Here is a 23,669-nt window from a genome sequence, read left to right as displayed (position 1 = left end):
GGATGTAAGGATCCGGATCAACCTTGTCCAGAGGACGCTTCCGGCAAGGGCCTCGCTGCTCCGCTTTGATGCGAGGGAAGCGCTCTTTGGCCTGAAAACGAATGAAAAGTCAGTTAGCCACAACGTAGAAGTTACCGGTACAACAACCCGGGTTGCACAATCTCTTACTTCGTCAGTTGGAGGGTTGGTGGAGCTGAGAGGCAGGAAGCCCCACTCCCGACCATCCGGCATGCGTGCTCGGCAGATCTGCTTAGCCTTGAGGACTATGTCCTCCTTGCTTAGAGGGAGGCCGGTGATCTTGGTAGGATCGCCAGGGCCGTACATCTCGCTTATTTTATGAGCCCGGCGCTTAAGAGGAAGCACCCGACGTGAGATGAAGGTGCGGATGATGTCGTCAGAGCAGATGTTTGTTTCTTTCCTCAGCTTCTCCATGAAGCGTACGACCCGGTTCGTCTCAATGTGAGTCGTCCCAGGAAAGTAGCCCCAGTTGACCTTCGTGGGCGGCGCCGGATTAAAAGCCGGCAGATTGATGAGATCTGGGGCGCCGTTGTTCTTCACATAGAAGAAGGTACTTTGCCACAACCGGCATGACTCGAGACCGGAGAATTTAAAGAAGGGGCTCCTTTGGCGGGAGCCGATGATGCAAGACCCGCATTGTACGGGGGGGTTTGGGCTTAGGAATGTCCTTGCCCTAGACGGAGTTGATCCGGAGAGAAAAGAAGCGAGCGAAAGTCTCGCGAGTGGGACGGAGGCCGATGTAGCCCTCCATGAAAGTAGCATAGCAAGAAAGATAAAAAACGACATTGCCGGGAAGGTGGTGAGGCTGGAGTTGGTAACAATCCAAAATCTGGCAAAAGAAGTCATAGGCAGGAAGGCCGAAGCCACGCTCGAAGTGAGCAAGGAAAACTACGAACTCACCGGGTTCGAGTACCGGTTCGATCTCGTCGCGGGGAAGCCGGCAGGATACTCCTTCCGGTATCCTCCTAGACCGGTAGAGCCAGTCGATCTCGTGCTGCGTGACGTCGGAGCCTTTCCAGGCTCCGCGGGTGATATCGGACAAATCTACTCCGGGGGCTTGGCTAGAGCTGCCGGCCTCTTGATCTTTGCCGGTCTCGGTTTCCATCCGGGCAAGATCAGCGGATAGCCCGTCGGAAGTTTTACTCTGGTGGCTACTGGAGGATGACACGGAAAGAGACTCTTCACTAGACATACGGATCTGAGAGATGCCGGTTTCTACTCGAAAAACTGATTTCCCAAGATCTACCCTTGCGCGAAGATCTACGAGTAAGAGAAAAAAGCAAAAGAAAAGAGAAAATAAATATCCTACCGGCCCAAGATCTGAAAAGCAAAGAGGAAGAGGGCAAATAAGCATTGAGGCTGACCTGGGACGGCGTGAAGCACTGAAGATGGTCGCCGGAGAAGCGGTGAACTTGCAGTCGCCGGCGAGGTCCACCGAAGAAGAAGAGCTCGCCGGAGAACTTACGGTGTGGCGGCGGCAGATGTGCTGCGGTGAATCTCTACGCAGCAAAGCTTGGCGAAGCTTGGCAGAGGCGGAGCGGAAGTTCGCCGGGCGGCAGAGCTCTGGCGACGAACGGAAGCGGCGAGGGCGCAAGAGGGCTAGGAGCTCTGTGCGCGCGAGGGAGTTGAGAATGCGAAGAAAGGAGGAAGAAGGAGCCGCTTCCCCTTATATAGGAAGAAGAGATAGTGGGCTGGAAACTGCCGGGCCGCGGCGGTTCGCATCGTGGGTCACCACGTGGCGCGAGGATACACGCGCAGAAAATAGAATGCCACAGGGAAGCCGCACGGATCCGGAACGGCAGCGGGGATCCGGTGTGGCGCCATAAGTGCTGGCGCAGAAGCCGAAGGGAAGTGACCCCTGACACTGGCGCGTCAGGTACAGTGCGCATGTCACTGACAGGCACTGTACCCGAGAAATTCTCGACTTCGCAGATGAGAGATTTAATGTCTAAGATACCGGAGAATAAGATACCGGAAAATAACTTGCAAAGAGAGAAAGACGTGAGTCCGGCGAAGATGCCGGAGGATCTAAACTGACCACCGGAAAGATTAAACCGGTACCTTAAGATATGGGAACCTGGCATGGTCTGTTGGATAAAATCCACCAGACTATACCAGCTTCGGGGACTAATGTTGGGGGGATGACCCCCGGTATGCCAAAGGCATGCCAAACCGGATGGTTTGAGCCATCAAGATACCGGTTTAATGTTTATACCGGAGCACGAAGTTAAGTGTTTGGCTAAGTAAAGCTAAGCCGGTATCCCCAAGAGGGGTATACCGGAACCAGGTAAAGAAGACACCGAGCTACCGGTAAGAAGTGCACGGTAGCACGTCGGCCAGACTGGTCAAAGATTCTCTTCAGAGCTAGAGGACAAGGATGAGCTAAGCAAAGTAGCTTTAAACGGAGCCGTGCCGATAAAGAAGAGGATGACGCTGAAAGAAGCCGGAGGACGTCAGGCTCCCTGATTAAAGAAGACCCCGACGTCACTTATGATTAAAGTAACTTTGTAAAGTAGTTTGTCTAGTCAAAGATGCCATTAGGGTTTCTTCCTCTGTAAACCACCCTCTCCCCTATATAAGGAGAGGGGGCACACCCCGTACGCGGGTAAGTCACCTTGTATGCAAAAACCCGTATCCTCGTGGAGATCAATGAAGAGAAAGATCTAGAGCAGTAGTTCTTCCTTGTGTGTTTCTTCTTCTACCTTTGCCTTTGGCTGAGTTCTTGAGGAAAGCATCCGGAAGTTCATCCAATATAATCAAAAACCCTCCCCCGAATCCTCTAGCGCCCATTCGGCCCCAACTTAAGCCATCCTATGACATATGTCTGTTCACCACGACGACAAGTAGCGAGCAGACCACGAAGACCACGGAGAATGTCCTGATCAGATAGCGCAACAGCAGAAGATCCTGAAGAACCAGCCTGTCGACGAGTATAGTGCCGCTGACGTAAGCTGGGATCCCTCGTCCAGCAGCTAGAGACCTCGTGGCCAGACCTGCCATAGTAGGTGCAGGGAGGTGCTGTCATACGACGAGGCTGCTGAGGCTGACTCTGTCCCTGGACCGGAGGAGTAGAGAGTATCGGCGGTACTGGAGACCGCAACGAAGCCGGCAGCATAGGAGGACCACGAGCAGACGGCACAGGAGGACCACGAGCAGCAAGTACAGAGGGAACCTCAAGAAGACCAGCACCATGAAGACGAGTTTCCTCAACACGAAGCTCAGCCAGTACCTCAGAGAGCGGAACTCAAAAATACGCTGAAACTCCAGATTCGCGCGCACAGTGAGACAGCACGGACAAGTGGCACACACAGCTGTACGAAGAGAATTAAGCTGACGCCAAATAGCAGCACTTTGAGTGTAGAACTCATCAATAGTAAAATCACCCTGTTGAAGGGCATGCTCCTGGCGGACCACAGATAGGTAAAGAGCATCCCCAGACGGCTGATAGCGCTGACGAAGAAAGGCCCACTGAGTAGCAGCAGTGGAAAGACCCATGAACTCAGCAGCATACTGAGGCAGAACACTGTAGGTGAGAACATCATCAACACGAGCATCATCATCTATCCACTAAGAGTAGTCAGTCAGATCCAGCCGGTAAGTCGCAAGGGCAGTAGAGTGGTCCTGGACCTTCCGGTCATAATCAGCCAGAGCAGTATCATCAGCACTCGTGGCTGCATCCTTGTCCGCCTGAGTAGCACCAGGGGCAAGGGCAATGGGCTTCGGTGCAACAGGCACCGTAGGAGCAACGGGACGCGGAGGACAGGAGACCTCGCCAGAAAGCACACCCCAAAGACAAAGACCGCGCATGTGGACGCGCATGAAGGCAGCGAAATCAGGGTAATTCGCGCCATCAAAGATCACCGGGCAGCGAGGAATCGCAACATAGCCCGACGAGGAAGACATATCTCTCTCTGTTTTTTTTTCAGATCAGATCAAATCACGCACGGGAGAACACAGACCACGCGCGTGACGACTGGAGGCAGACGGCCAGGAAGCGGCCGGGGCAAAATCGGCCGGGGCGGGCGACCAGTTGGCAGCAGGCGGGCAGCAGGGCGACAATGGGCCGAGCGGGGGCGACGGCGGGCCGGACGGGATGACGCCAAGCCGGTGCGGGACGGCGAATCAGGCGGCGGCCGGGGGGCGAGTCGGGCGGCGGCCAGGTGCCGAATTGGGCGGCGGCCGCGGGTGGAGGAGGCGGCCGACAGGTGGAGGAGCAGCCGAATCGGGTGACGGTCGGGGGAGAAGCCGGCGGGAGGGAGGCGGACGGGAGAGACGAGGCGGTCGGACGCAGCGGCGACGAGCCGGGACGGACGACGGCGACGTAGAGGCAGCGGCTGCGGCCGGGTCGCGGCGGCAAGATGCCCGGGCGGGCGGCGGCTGCAATGGAGGAGGAGCAAACCTAAAGCTCTGATAGCATGTTAGGGCAATATGCTTGTTGTATTACCAGGGGCCAAAAGCCACAATATATAATACATGTACAAGTGCAAACATGCAGGAAGCCCCCTAACAATGAAAAAACTATAATATACATATATATACATCTAACAATCCTAACTACCTCTGGAGTCTGCACCAAGTCGCGCAACGGCGCAACACCTTCTTTGTTATATGTGGACATGTACATCCTGTCAAGCATACCTTCCAAGGTATCACGCCTCACGTACTTGGAGTTGGAGGTATTGTGGTGAAGGGTCGATCGACACGAGTCCAAGTTTCCCGCAACATGCAGCTAGGTTGTGATTTCATCTAGCTAGATACATGGTCACATGGGCTCGATCTTTTTACCTATATTTCTAAATCAAAATAGGGAAATATAAGACGTGCAGCTGGAATAGCTCAGTTGGCTAGAGCGTGTGGCTGTTAACCACAAGGTCGGAGGTTCGAGCCCTCCTTCTAGCGGTTTTTAGTTTTTCGTCTTCGTACATTGTGCAACTTCCTTCTCACGCTACGTTGGGATTAATATCTGGTTCTCTCTCTATTTTTTTCCAAAATTCGAATTCAATATTTTGAAGTTTCAAAAAATTCTGAAAAAAAATTCTCGGTGTAGGCAATTATTACTTACTCTATTATTGGGCAAAATATCAGGATGAAATACATTATCGGCTTTATGTTTTTCGTCTTCGTACATTGTGCAACTTCCTTCTCACGCTACGTTGGGATTAATATCTGGTTCTCTCTCTATTTTTTTCCAAAATTCGAATTCAATATTTTGAAGTTTCAAAAAATTCTGAAAAAAAATTCTCGGTGTAGGCAATTATTACTTACTCTATTATTGGGCAAAATATCTGGATGAAATACATTATCAGCTTTATGTTTTTCGTCTTCGTACTTACGTACATTGTGCAACTTACTTCTCACGCTACATAGGGATTAATATCATTGGAAAGTCCAAATGTAGCCCGGGCTACATGGTTCTCTCTCTATTTTTTTTCCAAAATTCGAATTCAACATTTTGAAGTTTCAAAAAATTCTGAAAAAAAATTCTCGGTGTAGGCAATGATGTACTCTACTATTGGGCAAAATATCAGGATGAAATACATTATATTCGAGGCTTAAAAAAAGACAAACTCTAACAAATTTTGGAGGTTTCAAAATCTGTTCATTCATTCAGATCCACAGATTTGTGAATTTTGCACGGCCCAAAATACCTAGTCTTTCGTATTTTTTTTTCATTATCTATCTCAAGAATCTTTGTTCATATTTTTTTGAAACCATGAAATGTCATTTTTGAATTTATGAAAAAACAGGCTCTATGTAGCTCGAGCTACAAAATGCCACACTCTTAATATCATTTCAAAAATCTTGTAACAATTTGTTTGTGTGTAGGTAGCATCGATTGCGCCATTTTCCCCGTGGTGCGTAAAATTGGGTAAAACTGACGTGTTCTCGTGTAGAAATTGTTTGGGATATTTTTCTCTCCACAAAACAGCTAAACAACAGTAATTTTACGATTTCACGTTTTCCTTTGCAGTATCAGCTAGAGTTGCTCTTACCCTTGCCAGTTCATGAGGAGGCTAGGGGAGGGGTCTTGACGGCTCGGTGCTTCGCCCACAATGTCACCTAGGGACTAACATGGGGGAGCGGGCGCCTTTAATGCCACGCACGAAACACCATGTGTGGAAGCAATGAGGGCAGGCGAGGGAGGGCGCGTGTACCTTCTCATGCCCTAAGAGCATCTCCAACAGGCGCTGTAAAATCTCGCGCGCTATACCGGCGATTGGGCGCGCTGTATACCGCTCGCGCGCGGCATAGCGAATTTGCCCCCGGCGGAGGCTGTATTTTGCAGCGCGCGTTGGTGTGCGAAAAACGCACCTCCGCCAGAGGCGCTATTTTGCAGCGCGCACGCGTCACAAACTGCTAAATCGGACCGTTTTTTTTGAAAATTCATCAAACAAACTATGAAATTTGATCGAAAATACGAATATATTTTAAAAGTGCGCGATACAATACAACATTTTAACGAAAATACTAATAAATAAACTACTCCTCGCCGTCGTCGGACTCCCAGTCGAAGTCGGAGCTGCTCAGTGTCGTGTCCGACACTGGCGTCGACGTCGTCGTGTACTGGAACTCGGAGGAGGACGAAAGGACGACGGTCGACGGCCCTGCGGCGTTTTGCCTTTCCTCCTTCCTCCTCGCCGCCGCGTCGGCCCTCGCCTTCTTTCTCGCCGCGGACTCGGCGCGGCGCTTCTCGCGACTCGCCTTCTTCATCGCCGCCATCGCCGCCTTGTCCCCCTCCTTCTGCGCGTAGAAGGCCTCCGTGGCGGCGACGTCCCTCCGGGAACGCGCGCGCCCACTCAAGGCGGTTGCGCTCATCCCTGCTCCGCCACGCGCGGCGCCGCTCGAGGTCGCGGGCGCGGCGCCGCTGCTCGGTCGTGATGAGTGGCGATGGCGGCGCGAGCATCTCCGCCTGCTCGCGCGTCCAAACGTCGTCGAAATTCATCTGCCGGCGGGGGCGACCGAGGCGCCACGCGACGGCGTCGTAGGCTCGCGCCGCCTCATGCGCGGTGTCGTAGGTGCCGAGCCGGATCCGCTCCTCGCCGGAGCGAATCTCGGCGTCGAAGCGGCCGCTCGGCCGCGCGCGGACGCCGCGGTAGCCGGAGGATGAGCGGCGGCGCGGCGGCATCTTCGCGTCGACGAGGAACGGCCGGAGGCGGAGCGGCGCGGGAGGGAGAGCGGCGGGGAGAGAGAGGGCGCGGGAGGAAGACGCGTGGGAGGAGTGGCAGTTGGCCGCTTCGCGCGTGTCCTCTTTATGGCGCGCGCGGTAGCGCACGCGGCAGATTTCCCATGCGGGATAGCGCGAAAGCGCGCGGGCGGTAAAACTTTTAGCGCGCGCGCCGTTTTCCCGCGTCCGCTGGAGCAGCGCGGCAGCGACCGCGTGCGGCAAAACGGCGGTTTTTTTGCCGCGCGGGGGTTTTAGCGCGTCTGTTGGAGATGCTCTAAGTAAGGGAGAGAGACTTAGAGCATGTCTAACAGGCCCCGTATAACTCGCCCACCCCGTAAAATTCCGGCGGGATACGGGGCAGGCGCGATTTTGGGCGTCTAGCAGGCCCCGTATTCGGGCCGGCCCGTTTCGGCGGAATACGGGGCCCAGGAAATCGGCCCCGTCGCCCGTACTTATATTGGGCGCAGGTGCGAGTGAGGGGTTAACCCCTCACTCGCAACCCTAGCTCCGCCGTGCGCCGCCGCCTCCTCCTCCTGCTCCGGCGAGCAATTAGTCGCTCCCCCGCGCCGCATTCCACCCCGGATCCGGCATGGACGCCCGCCGCCGCAGCAGCCGCTCGCCGGCGAGCGGATCGAAGCGATCCCGCTCGCCGGACAACGTGGAGGATGCGTGGCGGCGCCAATGCAAGAGATCCGCCGCCGGGAGCCGGCGTTTGGCCTGCAGGTACGCCGGCGCCGCGTACGTCCCGCCGAAGCTCGTTGACTTCGCGGCGGGCGGGCGCTGGTACAACGAGGATTCGCCGATGAAGCCGATGCGCGGGCCCAAGTTCGACGAGTGGCGCGCCGACTGGGAGCGCCGCCGCTGGGCGAAGGAGGCTTGGAGCAGCGGGAGCACCAGCGCTGGAGGAGCTCCGCTCGCCGGCGATGAGGAGGAGGCCCCCGACTTGTTGAAGGAGCTACGACAGTTCCTCAAGGACGACGCCAAGAGGAAGAGGGCGGAGGAGGAAGAGGTGGCGGCGGCCATCGCCGCCGCGAAGGAGGCGGAGTTGCGGGAGGCGGAGGCGGAGGCGGACTCGTACCTAGTCGACCTCTCCGAGTAGGATCGCGCATTCTGGATGTAGAATCGTTGATCCGTATGTATGATCCGTAGTATGATCAATGAAATTGAACTTCCCGGGATTTTTATTTTTGAAAATACGGGGCGAAATACGGGGTCTGCTAGACGGAATGGCTCTTCCGTTAGCAACTTTTCGATACGGGGCGAAAAAACGGCGGGATACGGGGCAGAAATATGAGGGGCCCTAGACATGCTCTTAGAAGTGTGTGTTAACTCCGCTTAAGTTTTCATCGGAGACTAAACATTTGCTCATGTCACGCAATCGAGTAACAATCATGTAATCTCTAGAAAAAAAAACGACCTTTAAAAGGGTTTTTTAATCTCTAGTTGCGACATGTGAAGCATGGCGTGATCGACAAGTGTCGCAATGGTATAATTTTGGTGGGATTTCTCCTCCCACGAGCGATGTGGGGAGGTTATATGAGTATGTATTCTCAAGATTCAAAATCAAATATCTTTAGAACTGTTCATCCAAATGATGAACCATTTTCACCGCTGCGTTCCCGCGTGTCATGCTTTTCAAGTCTAGGTTTTGATGAACTTTTATTTTGTACTTTCAAAATTAGTACGATTAGAGCATCTCCAGTCGCGTCCCCCAAACCGTCCCCCAAAGCGATTTGGGGCGCGCCGGACAAAAAAAGCGTTCCAGCCGCGTCCCCCAAAGCCCTTTTTTGTCCGGCGCGCCCCGATACGGTGTCCGGCGTCCCGAGCCCGTCCCCGTCCCACAGGGGACGCTCCGGGGACGCCGGACACAACGAAAAGCGAGGCGGGGAGTGGCGGGGCCGACGCGTCAGCGGCACAGCTAATTTTAACCTAACCGCCGCCTACCTCGCGACGGAAGTTATTCGCGCGCAGTGACACACGGCGGCATCTTTGCCTTAATGGCGACGGAGGGGCAGGCGAGACGTCTCGTCGGTGCTGCGCGGCCTCCACGCGTCGCCGGCGTTCGCACGCCACCGCCCGTTCCCGCGCGATCTTCCCGCCTCTTCTCGTCCGTTCCCGCGCTTTCTTCCCGACGCCGGCGTCTATAAAAGGTCTCCCGGCTCATCAATGGTAGCCACCACACCCCGCCGGTAACAAACACAGCCCTCGTCGCTCCACAGCCGTCTCCTCCATCACCGGTGGGCAATGGCGAACCGCCCCGGCGATGGCCACTTCCTCCACCGCCGTCTCCTCCATTGACGAGCCGGCAGCGGCGTGCGGCACTCGAGGAGGCACTCGAGGAGGAGGCCCGCCAGCCGGCGTGAGGCGCAGCGAGGCGGCGGATCTAGCGGCGTTCTCCGCCCTCGCCTCCGCAGCCGAGGAGGCCGCGGCGGCAGCAGCCGTGGCAGGAGCAGCAGTGCGACACCGTTGCGGCGTTCGACGCCTCGACGGGACAAGAGGCGCGACGGCGCCGGTACCGGGAGGAGATGGAGCAGCCGATGGGCCGACGAGCGCCGGCGCCGCCGCGATGAGCGGAAGGCGCTGTTCCGCGAACGGCGTGACTCGACCGAGCGCCGGCGGCGTGAGTCGATCGAGCTCCAGCAGCAGGCGACGGCGGAGGAGCGTCGACGGCGGGAGTCGGCGCCTACGGCGCTATGGGGGAGGCGGGCGGGAGCAGTTGGCGGCGGCCGACGCGCATGCGGCGGCGATGATGGAGGCGCCAACCGCATGTGGAGGAGGAGGCGCCAATGGAGGAGGAGGCCGAGGCGGAGGAGACCGAGGTGGAGGACGACGACGACGACGACGAGTTCGACCGGTCCGACGACGACGCCCGCACCCGGACGAGACGGCCGTTCAGCCAACGCGCCCTCGTCGAGTCCTTCGAGTCGGAGAAGAAGCTCCAGGACGACGCCCGTGCCCGCGAAGAGGCGCGGATTCGTCGCGCCGTCGAGCTCTCCCTCCCGCCGGCCCGCAGAGGGAGGGCGGAGGAGGACTATCGGCGGGAGCGGCACCGTCCGGCCACCGCCGAACGCAAGGAGAGGAGGCGCGCGCAGGAGGAGCTGCGGCGTAGGGGAGGCGACGACGGGCGGGGCCGTCGAACGCGCCGCCGGCGGTCGCAGCCTAGGTTTAGATGAAATCTAGCCGTTTTCATTCAAACTTTGTAATATATAATCAAAATTGAATGAAAACCTTTATTTTCCTGCACAAATATTCATTTGGGGGCGGCGTTTGGGGGACGCGGCTGGGGAGCGACGTCCCCCAAACGCGGCACGAGCAAAACACGTCCCCCAAACGCTCAATCCGGCGCGGTTTGGGGGACGGTTTGGGGGACGCGGCTGGAGATGCTCTTATACTCCGATTTTCAGTGTACTTGCACTTTGTATTGTACTCCAGATTTTATTATACCGTTTGTCCTTACAAGTGGATGATGTGTGGGTGCTCTCGTCGCAACATGTGGCCTGATTAGAGAGGTAGGCCGGCGAAGAACCATGGGAATTCGCAGGTTTTGCGGGTGGAGACACATGAGCCAGTTTTCATTTTGTTTTCTAAAACCAAAAAAATCAAATTAGAATATTTTTTGAACCGCTGCATTTCCCACATCGAGATCTTCAAAATTAATTATATGTTAATGGGGTTCGATGAACTTATTTTATGTACTTCTAAAACTGAAAGGTTTTACTCCAGTTTTCAATGTATTTTTGTTAGATTATTAGACAATTTTCGTGCAACTTTAATTACCGAAAACAACATTATAGATGCACAAGCATACTTAATCACGCACGTGCATCAGATCTGAACATGAAACAAGTAGCAGTGCAAGGTAGGAGAGGAAAAGCACGTACATCACAACCGGGAAGGTCGCACCAGCAACACCACCATAGGAATCATTGATGTCGCCCATGGTGTAGTCGGATTTGTCGAGGAAACAGTCGAACCGGTGAAGAAGAGCATGAGCAGCAGCAAGCAGTCGCGCCGAGACGCTCCCCAAAAACCGCATCGCCCGCCTCCCAGTGTAGGATCTCAACGGACGAGATTTCGGAGGCCTGCTCTTCCGGACGGCTGTGCACGCAGTCGCCGGGATGGGGAAGACTAGAGAGTAGCGCATCGAAAGGAACTTTTCATGAGAGAGGCAAACTAGAGAGTTCTAAGAGGTAGAGACTCCAGATGTGTTATGTCTCCTGGTATAGCTTGGGAGGAGAGCCGAACCGACCGTGTTCCCACGTGTAGGAAGCCAGGGACACGCGGCGAGCAGCACATGCACGGTCGACACGTACCCAACTCAGTTGGTGCACCAAGCAAAAAATTTAGGCTTCCTTGAGTGTGTCTCGAACTCGAACTCGAGTCATGAAACGTGACGTGATGTGCGTGCGTGCCTAGGCGGGGCGGGCGGAGGAGGAGGAGTGCGCGAAGGATCCTTCTATTCTCACTCACTTGGAAGTACTAGAAGAGCAGCCCTTATATACCACTCCAACTCACTCCCAACTAACAATGTGGGACTAAACTTTGTCCCCCAAGACTGTTCCCAAGCTGCAAACGTGATGAGCCTTGAGATTTCAGAAATTGTAGGCTACATGGACTGCCTTATAGGACTACAGCCCATCTACATCCAACAATTTTTTCTTCGATTTCATTGTAAGGGCACTTACATTATGTCTTCAGTGTACTTGTACAAATTTTCAGTGTATAGTACAAGTACAGTAAGAGCATCTCCAGTCGCGTCCCCAAAGGAATTTGGGGCGCATTGGACAAAAAAAGTTCACAGCCGCGTCCCCCAAATCCGTTTTTTGTCCGGTGCGGCTCGATACGGTGTCCGGCGCGCCGAGCCCGTTCCCGCCTCACAGGGGACGGCCCGGGCACGCCAGACATAACGAAAAGCGAGGTGAGACGTGGCGGGACCGACGCGTCGGCGGCTCAGAAGCCTAAAACCCCGTCGCCTACCTTTGGTCAAGCGACGTTAATGAAATCCCAGTTTTCCCAGGTGACGCAGGGACGCGTCTCGTCGTGCATGGCCGCGTGGCCGTTCGCGCCGGCGTTATTGCGTCCAATGACCCGCTGCCGCTGTACATTAAGAGGCCCTACGGTTCATCCCAATCTCTCGCTGCTCCCAAATCTTCTCCTCGCCGCTCCCAGATCTTCTCTTCGCCGCTCCAACCAATGTCGTCGTCCTCCCGCAAAATCGCCGCGGCGAACGGCTTCGGCCGCGACAGCCTCACCGTGAAGGAGGCGTGGGCGCTGTACCGCATGGGATATCCCGTCCCGCCGGACATGCGCCTGCCAAGCAGCGGCGGCTAGAAGATGGTCGTCAACGGCATAGGCATCCCGGCGCCGCCGTCGCTGGGCACGGAGCGCGGGAGGGATGCCATCAGGGCCCGGCGGTCTGCACTCGACGCCGAGGAGCGGGCCGATCCGCTGGGTGGCCACCGGCAACGACTCCTGGTGGATCGCCTACTTCCAGGCGCAATACGACATGGAGATGCACAGCACCACCGGCCTCGTCGGCGGACCGAACAGCTGGAACAGGGACGGGCGCCTCCTGTTCTGGGGCGTTCCGAGGCGCACCCTGCAGAACGTCATCGACGGCATCCACATCGGCGCTCCAAGGTTGGAGGCGCCATCCTCACCGCCACCGTCTCCCGCAGCGCGCGGGTAGCCAAGGAGGACGTACTCGTCCTCCTCCAACTATTCGTCGTCAGGACTGGCCCGATCGACGCCATCCTCGTCGCACCGCTCCGCGCCCTACACCGTCCCCAAGCGCGTGGTGAAGGAGGAGCCGGCGACGCCCATCAATCCGAGGCGCGGCGGCAGCGGCAGCCGGCAGCAGCAAAGATGCGGCGGCGGCGCCCTCCTCATCCCGAAGCCGGAGGTGAAGGAGGAGTAGAACGACGAGGAAGCGGCGAAGGCGGCGCTGCTGGCGGAGTACGAGCGGCATCAGCGACTCATCACCAGCAGCGACGACTCCGAGGACTGCCCAGGGCTGCGAGCGGCGTGCTTGGCGTCGCTGAACGACAAGGACGCCTGGAGGGGCGACCTCGACACGGCGATCGCCATGTCCATCCGCGACACCGGCAAGCCGCTCGTGGACCTCACCGACGAGGTGAGGCAGGACCAAACGACCTGGTGAAGGACGAGCCCGACGAGCGCGTCAAGCAGGAGGTCATCACCGACGACATGTACAACTTTCACCAGTACTACGATGCCTCCGGCCGATGCAAGTACTTCTAGATTAGGTTTAGTTTAAATTTAATCGAATCTCGTTCGAATCTATGTAATATATAGCAAGTTTGGATGAATTTAATCGAATCTTGGCTCAAGATTTAAATTTCCAATTTTTTTTTGGAGGACGCGACTAAGGAGCGACCTCCCGTAAATGCGACACGAACAAAACACGTCCCCCAAACGCTCGATCCGGCGCCGTTTGGAGGGACGATTTGGGGGGACGCGACTGGAGATGCTCTAAAATCCCGAATGTTCGCATCTGGTTTTCAGCCCGAAACATGGAGCATCCAATGCGCGCTTTGTTTTCCCCTCGCGATTGAAACCTTGCTGAACGTTGCCCTCTTGCTAGTCGTACCCCTGCGATTTGCCATGATCTAAAAGTTAAATGGACCCAAATCCCATATAAGTTCTAACAGGAGTTACCATAAGTTTTGCTACACTTGTTTGACCTGACTGAATGGATTGCAATAGTGACAATGAGAAATACAAGGAGGCGCTAGATTTACATGAAAATATACTAAGATGAATGAGGAAACATTACAGCAGTCTACTTCAGTTCTGCGGATGTGAACAGATAAAAAAGATTTGTTGGTCCCGCTGTAGATAGAGAGGTGTACGCGTGCGACGCGGCTGGACAGTGTGGTGTGCAGCAACGAAGCGGTTGGTGGATCGAAGAGGCAAGGCACACGTGAATAGCAGCAGAGATAACCCCTGGTCTAACCTGAAGATCGATGCTGTGAGGTTGCTCTGGTTATTTCGCACAGAGCATGATTTAGATTCAGAATATCTGATAAAAGAGCCTGCAAACCAGGAGCATATGGTTTCGTTTAACTCCTAGTGCCTTTTCAACATATTATGTGCTATTTTTTCTTAGCAAATGTGTATGCTCTACACGCCAGCGCGTCTACAAAGACACATACATGCTACTTACACACCACAAAGGCTGTTGCTATGGTGCACTTGTCAATTAGCAAACTCAAACCTTGATATCCCTCAATTTTTTTTGACAAAATAACTTTACTCTCGAACATTAGTACTAGTAGCCAAAATACCCTTATTAGAAAGACCACTATTTACTAACAAACCCGTTTTGTGAGTTTCGCCGTCACAAAACGACAACTTTCCGGATCTTAGTACCATGACTCCCTCCATTCCATATTAAACGTCACAGATTTCTCAAGATACACATGCATCAGGACATGTATTAGTGTGTAGATAACATGCAAATCTAGAAAAATTTATGACAGTTAATATGAAATGGAGGTTGCATTAAGGAACTAGTTTTTTTTGGGTGCTCAACTGGATAGCTAGTTACCCCTGGCAATTTTAGGTATTCCCTGGCAGCAATGAGTTCGGTAACAAGTTGTTGGTCCCTGCTCAGTTCAGTGGACGTAAAACAGTGGTAAGATCAGAGGAGTGCCAGCTGCTGATAACAGAACTTCAGAACCACATGATCAGCATAGTTACCGCGTACTGGATGACAGCATGGCTGAGTTCTTCGGTTGCACAGTTGCAAGTAGTGCAAGTGGGTACTGCGAAGCATCTTTCGAAACTAACTACTGCCAACTGGAGGAGATTCCTTGTGAACAGGAGCAATTCAGGAAAAAAAAACTGGGCCTTTTCCAGCTCTGATTTGCATGGACTTGAGAGGGGTGCCTGCGAAACTTGCTGAAAAGTAATCCTAGGGAAACTGGACCAGAGGAAACTTCGCATTGTTTTCATGGCTCAAGTACGTTCAAGAACACAAAGTTTCTTTATCACAGACGGAACAGTCAAAATAATGTGTCTCATAAAACTCAGCCAGAACTGCCACTGAAACCGGGGAGGATATGCATTTATACTGGAGCACAACATACATGGTGCCATGAACTGGTTCAGAAAATTAGCTTCGACAAGTTCAGTTCGTTAACCACTGCACACCAGCTGACTGATTATCTGAAGAAAGATGGACATATATATGTTCTGAACCTGGGTGAAGAGCCTCTCGTTGTGTCGGCAATTGCAGGTTGACATATGAAGATTACTTAGAAGAGTATACATTAGCATGCAATTAACCATTGGTTTACCGTCAAGTGCGGCAAAAAATTACATTTTCATGACTTTTGGCTATTGACCACCTCATCCATGAACAAAACACAATCCACAGGCTGTTGTCAACCCAGGCGGTAGTGACATCTTGTGTGCTGGGGTGCTGACTCGTACTCAATCAGCAGGTGACACATAGACCCATGGAGATTCTGTGGAACATCATATCCACCCGCTGTAGTCTCACTGTCATCATCGGAGTATCTCATTGCCTCCTCAACAATTGGCCCACAATGATCTTCCCACCAGTGTGCATTCATGTGTTACTTACCACTCTCCGGACTCAAGATTGGTGGGCGGCTCCTTTTCGCTGAAGCGATCCAAAGGTGTCGGGTAACGGTTATGACAGCAAACAGAAAACATCGCCATCTGCACGGAAGCCAAAAGTAGTTACTGTGTCAAAGGGATATAAAAAACTCACTAATGAAGGGGGATGCTATTGCTGAGATAAACTGCTATCTCATCTACAGGTGAGATTGCAAGTATACTTGACAACAGGGCCAGATGGTATCATGAAGAAAATTAGGGCTGGAGTAGAAAGGTAAGATATGCATGGATTTGGATGAGATGGCTAGAGGGTTGCGAGATAGCAAATAGAAGACACTTCTTCACTGATTCAGTAGAAGATGCACGTGTCATTGTACCTTACAGAGTGCATTCTTATGATGCTTAAGTCCCTGACCTTTTTTTTTATAACACAATTACACTCCTTTGTTAAACTTCTCCTGCTATAATTGTCTTTCCTCGCCAAAGAATAATACTATAGAACTTCCTAATTTAGTTTCCCCTTATTTTCTTGGATTATCTTAATTCTCCTCCTATTGTTCAGCCAAGGACTGCTCCTTCCATTTACTTACCTCTTAGGCTATATTCTCTTCACCGACTTGGACTCCACAAAGCTTCAATCGCAACTTGTCCAAGCTGCTGCTGCTGGTGCTGCTGTCCTTTTCCAATGCATCCATACACTGTCCTAGTCAGCATACCAAACAAAAAAGGTAATGCCGCCCCTGTTGTTTCAAATGAATTATCTGATTGTGATGCTGCTAATCTTTTTCATATGCGTCTCGGGCATATGAATGAACTTGGTTTGACAGAATGAAACAAGAGAGGACTTCTTGATGGATATAGCGCTGGTAAGCTGAAGTTCTGTGAGCAGGCTATGATGTTCCCCTGTTAAAAAAAAAGGCTATGAAAAACTTGTGATAGGTGCTAAGTATTGGTTTTATTTTGCGTGCAAATTGGTGTGCATTGCTAAGAAAAGTTCTAGTGCTACCAGTCTGTGGCGCTACTGTGCTAGCAACACACTGTAGCACTGCCAAAAATTTATGAAAAAGTCTGAACAGACGAGATGTATCTATCAACTCATGGACCCATTTTGTTGTAATTTTCTTTTAAAATAAATAATTTCGTAAAGAATCAATAAGTGGAATTATTGGAAATGGAAAAAGTAACCAAAATACTAAACTTTAAAAAAAAAAACAGATCGGATTTCATGGAGACACACTGGCTACCATTGGTTGGAATAGCTACTAGATTCCACTACAGCTAGGTGTCAAGCAACTATAATGGCATCAGAATGGAGCAGAAAAATGTCACAAGCTGTACTTCACTCCACTACTTCTAGCTGCACAAATGTCAAGCAGGCATGATTGCGCTAGACCAGAACATAGTAATGCATAAAGCTGTAATTGGCTCCACTACTTCTGGAAACGAAGAAATGTATTATTTATTGTTTTAATCGAGATGAAGCTGTGATAATTTTATCGCTGAAATGACATTTCAGGACTAGACAGCACCCTAGACAATTAAGTGGTGGTGGCACTGTATTCCATTCCTTTATTCTCTTCCATGGTGTGTTCCCATAGTACTACAAAGAAGAGAATAAACAGATAATAATGGTAATGCACTTGGGTATCGCAGTTTTAGGAAAGATTCTAATTCTAGAGCAATTGAACTCAACAACAACTTCCCTTTTCCTTAACAGAAAAAGAATCGGTCAAATGAGGCTTGCCTAAACCAACAACGCTATAAAGACGAACATTCGAGGGTGAAGAGGCTTCCACGTGGACAGTGCCGCATGTTTCTGTCCACTAGATAACACATAAATAATAGTTAGAAAACAAGAGGATAAGAATATCAGAAAGCCAGACCTTAAATTTCTGCAAGCAAACATCAAATCAAGTAATGCAAAAACGAATTGATAGTTTAGGAAAGCATCACTCCAAAGTGTTTTATTCCCTTTCTTTTTTCATTTGCTCCACAAGGGCATACTTCCTAACTTGCTGCGAACAATTACATCTAGATCTTTTTAGACATGAAGTATTTTAGCATGAAAACGCATTGTTCTGTAATTTCGGACTGCTCATCCGATTAACCTCTGGTAGAATGCAGAAATAATTATACAAAACTAAGGATAGAAATCTGCACATTGTCATGCATAAACTAGGATAGGAGGACCAGCACTTTGTCGTTTGTCCTAACCAATATTAAGATAGTTCAGCAACATAATCTTCAGAGACCCACTTGCATGAAGGTGTGCTATGTTTCCTAAAGAAATAACATGTAGCTAGTGATCTACAATACCTTTTTTGAGGACTATAAGGTGGGAAACCATCAACTTGAAAAGGTTTCCATTTAATCAAGTAAAAAAATCAGTATTTTTTAACCATCAATAACTAAAATAAAAACAGAATAGAGATATACTAACAATGAAAATCAAACAATTGGTATTATCGTATTATCGTAGTTAGTATCTCATGTTTCTGGTGAAAAAAGTCTTCGCCCCTAGAACTTAGAAGAAGATGCATGAAGTATTACTCCAAACTCCAACACTGTGCAACTGATAGAAAAGAAAAGACCCTTGGTTGGCTGTCTCGGAAAAAGTTATTAGATCCTTTCTGTGGCCTTTTCAGTTCTTTCCACGCATACCCAACCAAAAAAGAACACACATACTACTCATGTCTCACATTCTCTTTTGAGAATACACTCGGAGCAGGCTTCTTGCCTCTATAAGTAGAGGCTCGTCGTACTCTAGCAATGCCCAGTAAGCAGCCCAAGCCACTTCAAAGATTTGCTACAACCAGATAGAGCATTCACCGTGCAATATAGAAATACTTGCCTCTCCAACCATGTCTAGGTCTGTGGAGCCTCTTATTGTTGGGCGTGTCATTGGAGAAGTTCTCGATCCATTTAACCCATGTGTGAAGATGGTGGCAACCTATAACTCAAACAAGCTGGTCTTCAATGGCCATGAGCTCTACCCATCAGCAGTTGTATCTAAACCAAGAGTAGAGGTTCAGGGGGGTGACTTGAGATCCTTATTCACATTGGTAGAATGCACTCGACTCTTGGAACTCCATATTCAACTTCAAGTATTGAATGCTTGTTTTCTCTTTCGCAGTGGCCATAATTATTCATATTTCAGGTTATGACGGACCCAGATGTGCCAGGACCAAGTGATCCATATCTACGGGAGCATCTTCACTGGTAACCTTTCTCATGCACAGTTTTTTCTGCTGGGTGGCTACTAAGCACCTAAATATATTAGTATATGTTGCTAAGGAAGATATCAGTACATCTTCTTCTTGCACATATAGACAGAGAGACTATTTTACCAGCACTTCCAATGAGAGTCATTTACCAATACCTTTTGCACTTACACAGGATTGTCAGTAATATACCCGGGACAACAGATGCTTCATTTGGTAGGTCCTTCTCTGAGATTTGAATTGGTATATTCTATGTTCTGCATTTTGAATGAATAACCATTCTCCTTTTCAATTGCAGGGGGGGAGGTCATAAGCTATGAGAGCCCAAAGCCCAACATTGGAATCCACAGGTTCATTTTTGTGCTCTTCAAGCAGAAGCGAAGGCAGACTGTATCTGTGCCTTCCTTCAGGGATCATTTCAACACCCGCCAGTTTGCTGTGGATAATGATCTTGGCCTCCCTGTGGCTGCTGTTTACTTCAATTGTCAGAGAGAGACTGCTGCCAGGAGGCGCTGAAAATCAAGTTCTTGGTTATCCCAGTTGTGCCAAATAAAGGCCTTTGGAGTTTTGCACCTTCTTTCTGAAGTCAATGCTCCTCTTCTACATTACTTCCTCGTGGACCATTGCTTCTTTACTACAGTTTTTGCTCAGGGATCTACAAATAAATCAAGTGCATTTTGGTGATTGTATTAGATTATATTGTAAGCAATGAGATCAGCAACCATGTTAACATAAGCCAGTACATTAGCAGGTCCATGTTTATGGTTCCACGTTGTGTGTAAGCAGTTACCACTAGAAGGAAGGTTGGGTAGACAACCCAAACTGGCAAAAAAAAGTTTATCTACTGTATGGCCCTTGCCGGCTCGATGTTTGATGCACCTTTTCTGACATGCTGTCTACTGTATTCCACTGCCACTATAATGTATGAGATATTAATATAAAATGGAGATATCCAGAATATCCAGATGATTGCCCACTAAATGCTATACGTAGTGGGTTTTCCACCTATTTTGACTTCAACATGTCCTTACACAAAATCAGAAAATATCCATTTCATGCACATTGATCCACACTTCATATTAACAATATATTCAGATTTGGCTGTAAACACACCCCTATGTTCCGTATCCTTTAATATTATGTTAGTACCCTGGACACGTTAAGGTTTTGCAGCACAGTAAGTAATCGGATGCCATTACAGTATGATCTCAAAATCTACACTCTTGTGCTGTGCTCAGCATGCTGTTGGGAGATTGGACTACGACAGACGTTGACACCATAAACAATATGACAAGCAAACATTGCCCCGCCTAGTTCGGCCTAAATAGGCTCGTCACACGGTTCAGGGCTAATTTGTATTTACATCTTCATTTTGACATTTTCTGGAGTCAAATTTTAGACTTCAAATGGAGGAGCATGGATCATTTGCTTGAAATGAATAAACTTGCAGTTACAGAAACAAAAGTCACACACAACTATTATATGCATAGTAAATACGCAATATAACTGCTAGTATGGTTGACATATGAACATATAGACTAATATGTAGAACAAATATCTAAAGAAGAGAGTCTGGTTCTCATGATTCTAAAGTCAAATTACTTCGAAACCTCTATAGTTGGGCCCACCAAACAAGTGTTATGCATGTTCTGCACTCGCTAATGCGAACAATTTCTAGGTTTAAAATAAAAATGGCTCTTACAATATCAGCTTTCTTTACTACTCCATCTGTCCGTAAATAGATGATAGTTTAGACATTAACAGTCTCCAACATGCATCGTTGACCATTACATTTTGTATGTATTTGTTAGTGAAAATAATGAATATTTGTATGGATCTGTCTTTGGTTCACAGGATTATAAAAGCATAGTAATTAAGTAAGAATGAACATCATAGGAATAGCTAAAACACATGAATCTCACTAAACATAGTCAAACAAAAGTCAAACCACACGAAATGGTATAATTAGGATGTTATGAATTACGCCACTAAAGACATTGGTATCTTACTTCGTGTGCTAAAAAAGGGTCCAAGTGGATTGTCAAAATCCTGCAAGTTTTTTCATTTGAAACTGAGACCAAAGGAAAACTTCCTCTGTTTTTTTCCTTTGCCCCATTCCTTGGGACTAAATAGTGTCTAGATACATCCGAACTTAGACAAATCTGCAACATCCTTTTCGGGACAGAGGGAGTAGCTAAAACTACTAGGTGAGATGCAAATATCGCCCTATCATCAATGGTACTTGAATATTGCATGGCATTTGTTCTTACTTCTTAGTATTTAAAGATGGCAGTGAGTCATATGATACATTTGGTCAATCTCTCAGAGTTTTCTCAACTTGCAAACCATGTTTTGCTACTATAGTGCCTTACCTTCAATCAACACATGACATGATTTAAGGGCAGTTGTTTCATTGACCATCACAAAGACTGCAAGCTAATGATAAACATCTACAACCACTTTCACATAAGAAGGAAAGGAAGAAGCTCAACATTTAGTTAAAAATGATGGACCGTGCAAGGTTAAAGAAGGTACACACAAGTCATTTCATGGGATAAATTGTCACATTCAACTAAATATTTTAAAAAAGTTCCCATTAGAAAACAAACAAGGCAAGTTAACTACTGATTTAACCAACCAGGACTGCCCAGGCTTTATCCACTGCATCCATGGCAGCAAGTATTGCAGATAAAAATAAAACTACTCTACACACCTTCATCATCAACTGATAATTTTAGATGTCCAACATGTTCAGTCCCAATGATCAGAACATGCACTTTTCAATTATGATATGTTCTGTTATATGCTAGCGGGCGATCATCATGATGTGCAAAGGCTACAAGGAGATTTACGCAGATAGGTTGCTCGGAAATATAACTATTTGGATCCCACAGGCCCTATTCTATCACTTTGCCCTTTGTCGTATTCGTTCTTTTCGGTGCTAGTGCACGAGTAATGAGCGGCTACGCATATGTGCAGCCATAACTGTTCCTCAACTACAGTGTGTCTTTTGCTCTTCCTGAACTCTTTCTCTGTGCATATCTCTAGCTAGTGCCCCTATTTCTATCCCCCAAACCAGAAAATGGCTTAGACTAAACCCACTAATCATTTCCCATCCCACCTCCCCTAACCTACAATCCAGGCGACACCTGGAAGCATAAATTCCTTTTATATGCCGGATCCAACATTCTCTCTATCTAGACCTTGCGGAATTCCCATCAGAGAAACATCTGCAGCACCACAGTTGTAAACTTTGAAATATTCCAAATTTCTCTAGAGCACCCAACAGAAAGCATAAGAGCATCACACGTGCACTTCGAATAGGGGCAAGCGCCGCAACCGAAGCGAGAGAGCGAATGCGCGATGACAGGAAATTTCGAGACTGCTACAATCCGACCAGAGAGGAGTGCCGAGCGAATCCTCACCAGTCTCACCATCGCGCCCTCGTGTCGGCCGGAGCGATCGCGGGACGAGAAGGCAACTCAGGCTACAATATGGCGATCCTGCAGCCGGCGGCCGGGATTTGAGGCATAAGCTGAGATTCCGCGGCGGGCGAGGTCCCCGCGGTGGCTCCGCCGCAAGACTAGTGGCCGACAACGGACCGAGACCGAGACAATCCCATCTGTTTTCTATGGGCCGAAGCCCAAGCATTACCTTAATGCCTCCTGGCCCACCTTCCATTCGGCCCAGCATCGAACGCACATTTCTTTCTCCCCTCGTCTTCCTCGACGCTGGGGTGATTACCAATCCGAAATGGAACCCAGCTCGGAGCTGCGGCAGGCGGCAGCTCAAGTCCGACTCCTGCGTGCGTGGGATAGAACTCACCGACGTTGTCAAACCGAGTTCGACTCCAACGCTCACTACTGAGGAGATGGAAGCTCAATAAATACTCACCCAATTCGATCCCACACACCCCATCAGATCATCCATCTCTCAGTTGCGTTCCACGGCCGGCCAGCAAATCTCTCTCTTCCGAGCACGCCTGTGGTTGTGATCTGTAATCGAGAAGATCATCGATGGCGTCGGTCGAGCGAGCAATGGCCAAGGCCGCCGCAGCGCTTCTCCCGGGTCTGCTCCCGACCCCGCCGAGGAGCACGATTGCACCGTGCCTCATCATCCTGCCGTCTTCCTTCGCCGCCGGCAAGCCCAAGCCTGGCCGTGCCGATTCAGTCGAGAGGTGGGACGCGCACAAGAAACCTGGCAGCCCGTCTTCTTCGTCGTGTGGCAGCTCAAGTCCAGGGCGCGCGTCCTCCGTCGAGCGCTGGGACATCAACAAGAAGTTCGGGAGGAGCAGCAGCAGCACGTCCTCTTCGTCTTCGTCGAGCCGGGGAAGCAGCGGGATACCTGGCCGTGCTTCCTTGTGCGACAAGTGGGACAGCAACAAGCGCCCCCCAAGCCGCGCCTCCTCCAGCGATCGCTGGGACCTAGCTGGGACATCCACAAGAAGACTCGTGCAGCAGAGTCCGACGCCGAGAGCCGGACGAGCGAGCAGGAAGAACCGGAGATCAACGACGAGCAGCCGCAGGAGGATGAGACGATGGATTCCGTGTTCTCTGGATCGAGCTTCTTCGCCTCGCCGGAGCCGAGCATGCTTCCCATGCCGGCCTTCTTTCGATCGCGGGGCCCTGGCATGATCGGGTGCACTAGTTTGCAACTAG

The 23,669-nt window shown here is 50.4% G+C and overlaps 1 protein-coding gene and 1 non-coding gene across 2 annotated transcripts; both read left to right on the top strand.

Annotated features, from left to right (window-relative positions):
* Nucleotides 1–4,843: 4,843 nt before the first annotated feature.
* On the top strand, nucleotides 4,844–4,917 carry TRNAN-GUU. The gene has a single exon. It is a non-coding gene; the product is annotated as a tRNA-Asn (tRNA).
* Nucleotides 4,918–18,585: 13,668 nt separating this feature from the next.
* Nucleotides 18,586–19,934, top strand: LOC124653968 (CEN-like protein 2). Its single transcript, XM_047193015.1, has 4 exons — nucleotides 18,586–18,852; nucleotides 18,948–19,009; nucleotides 19,187–19,227; nucleotides 19,310–19,934. The coding sequence occupies exons 1-4, from the start codon at nucleotides 18,652–18,654 to the stop codon at nucleotides 19,525–19,527; spliced, it is 522 nt and encodes a 173-aa protein (XP_047048971.1). The 5' UTR covers nucleotides 18,586–18,651; the 3' UTR covers nucleotides 19,528–19,934.
* Nucleotides 19,935–23,669: the final 3,735 nt, after the last annotated feature.

Source organism: Lolium rigidum, chromosome 5, assembly GCF_022539505.1.
Source record: "Lolium rigidum isolate FL_2022 chromosome 5, APGP_CSIRO_Lrig_0.1, whole genome shotgun sequence".
Lineage (NCBI taxonomy): Eukaryota > Viridiplantae > Streptophyta > Magnoliopsida > Poales > Poaceae > Lolium > Lolium rigidum.
Note: the sequence above shows the minus strand (reverse complement) of the source record. Positions and strands in the feature narration are given on the sequence as shown.

What these genes read in the sequence shown, in the direction of transcription:
- LOC124653968 (XM_047193015.1), top strand. Translation starts at nt 18,652, where the DNA reads ATGTCTAGGTCTGTGGAGCCTCTTATTGTTGGGCGTGTCATTGGAGAA. An exon ending in TGAGATCCTTATTCACATTG is followed by an intron (nt 18,853 to 18,947) that starts GTAGAATGCACT and finishes TTCATATTTCAG; the next exon opens with GTTATGACGGACCCAGATGT. An exon ending in GACAACAGATGCTTCATTTG is followed by an intron (nt 19,228 to 19,309) that starts GTAGGTCCTTCT and finishes TTTCAATTGCAG; the next exon opens with GGGGGGAGGTCATAAGCTAT.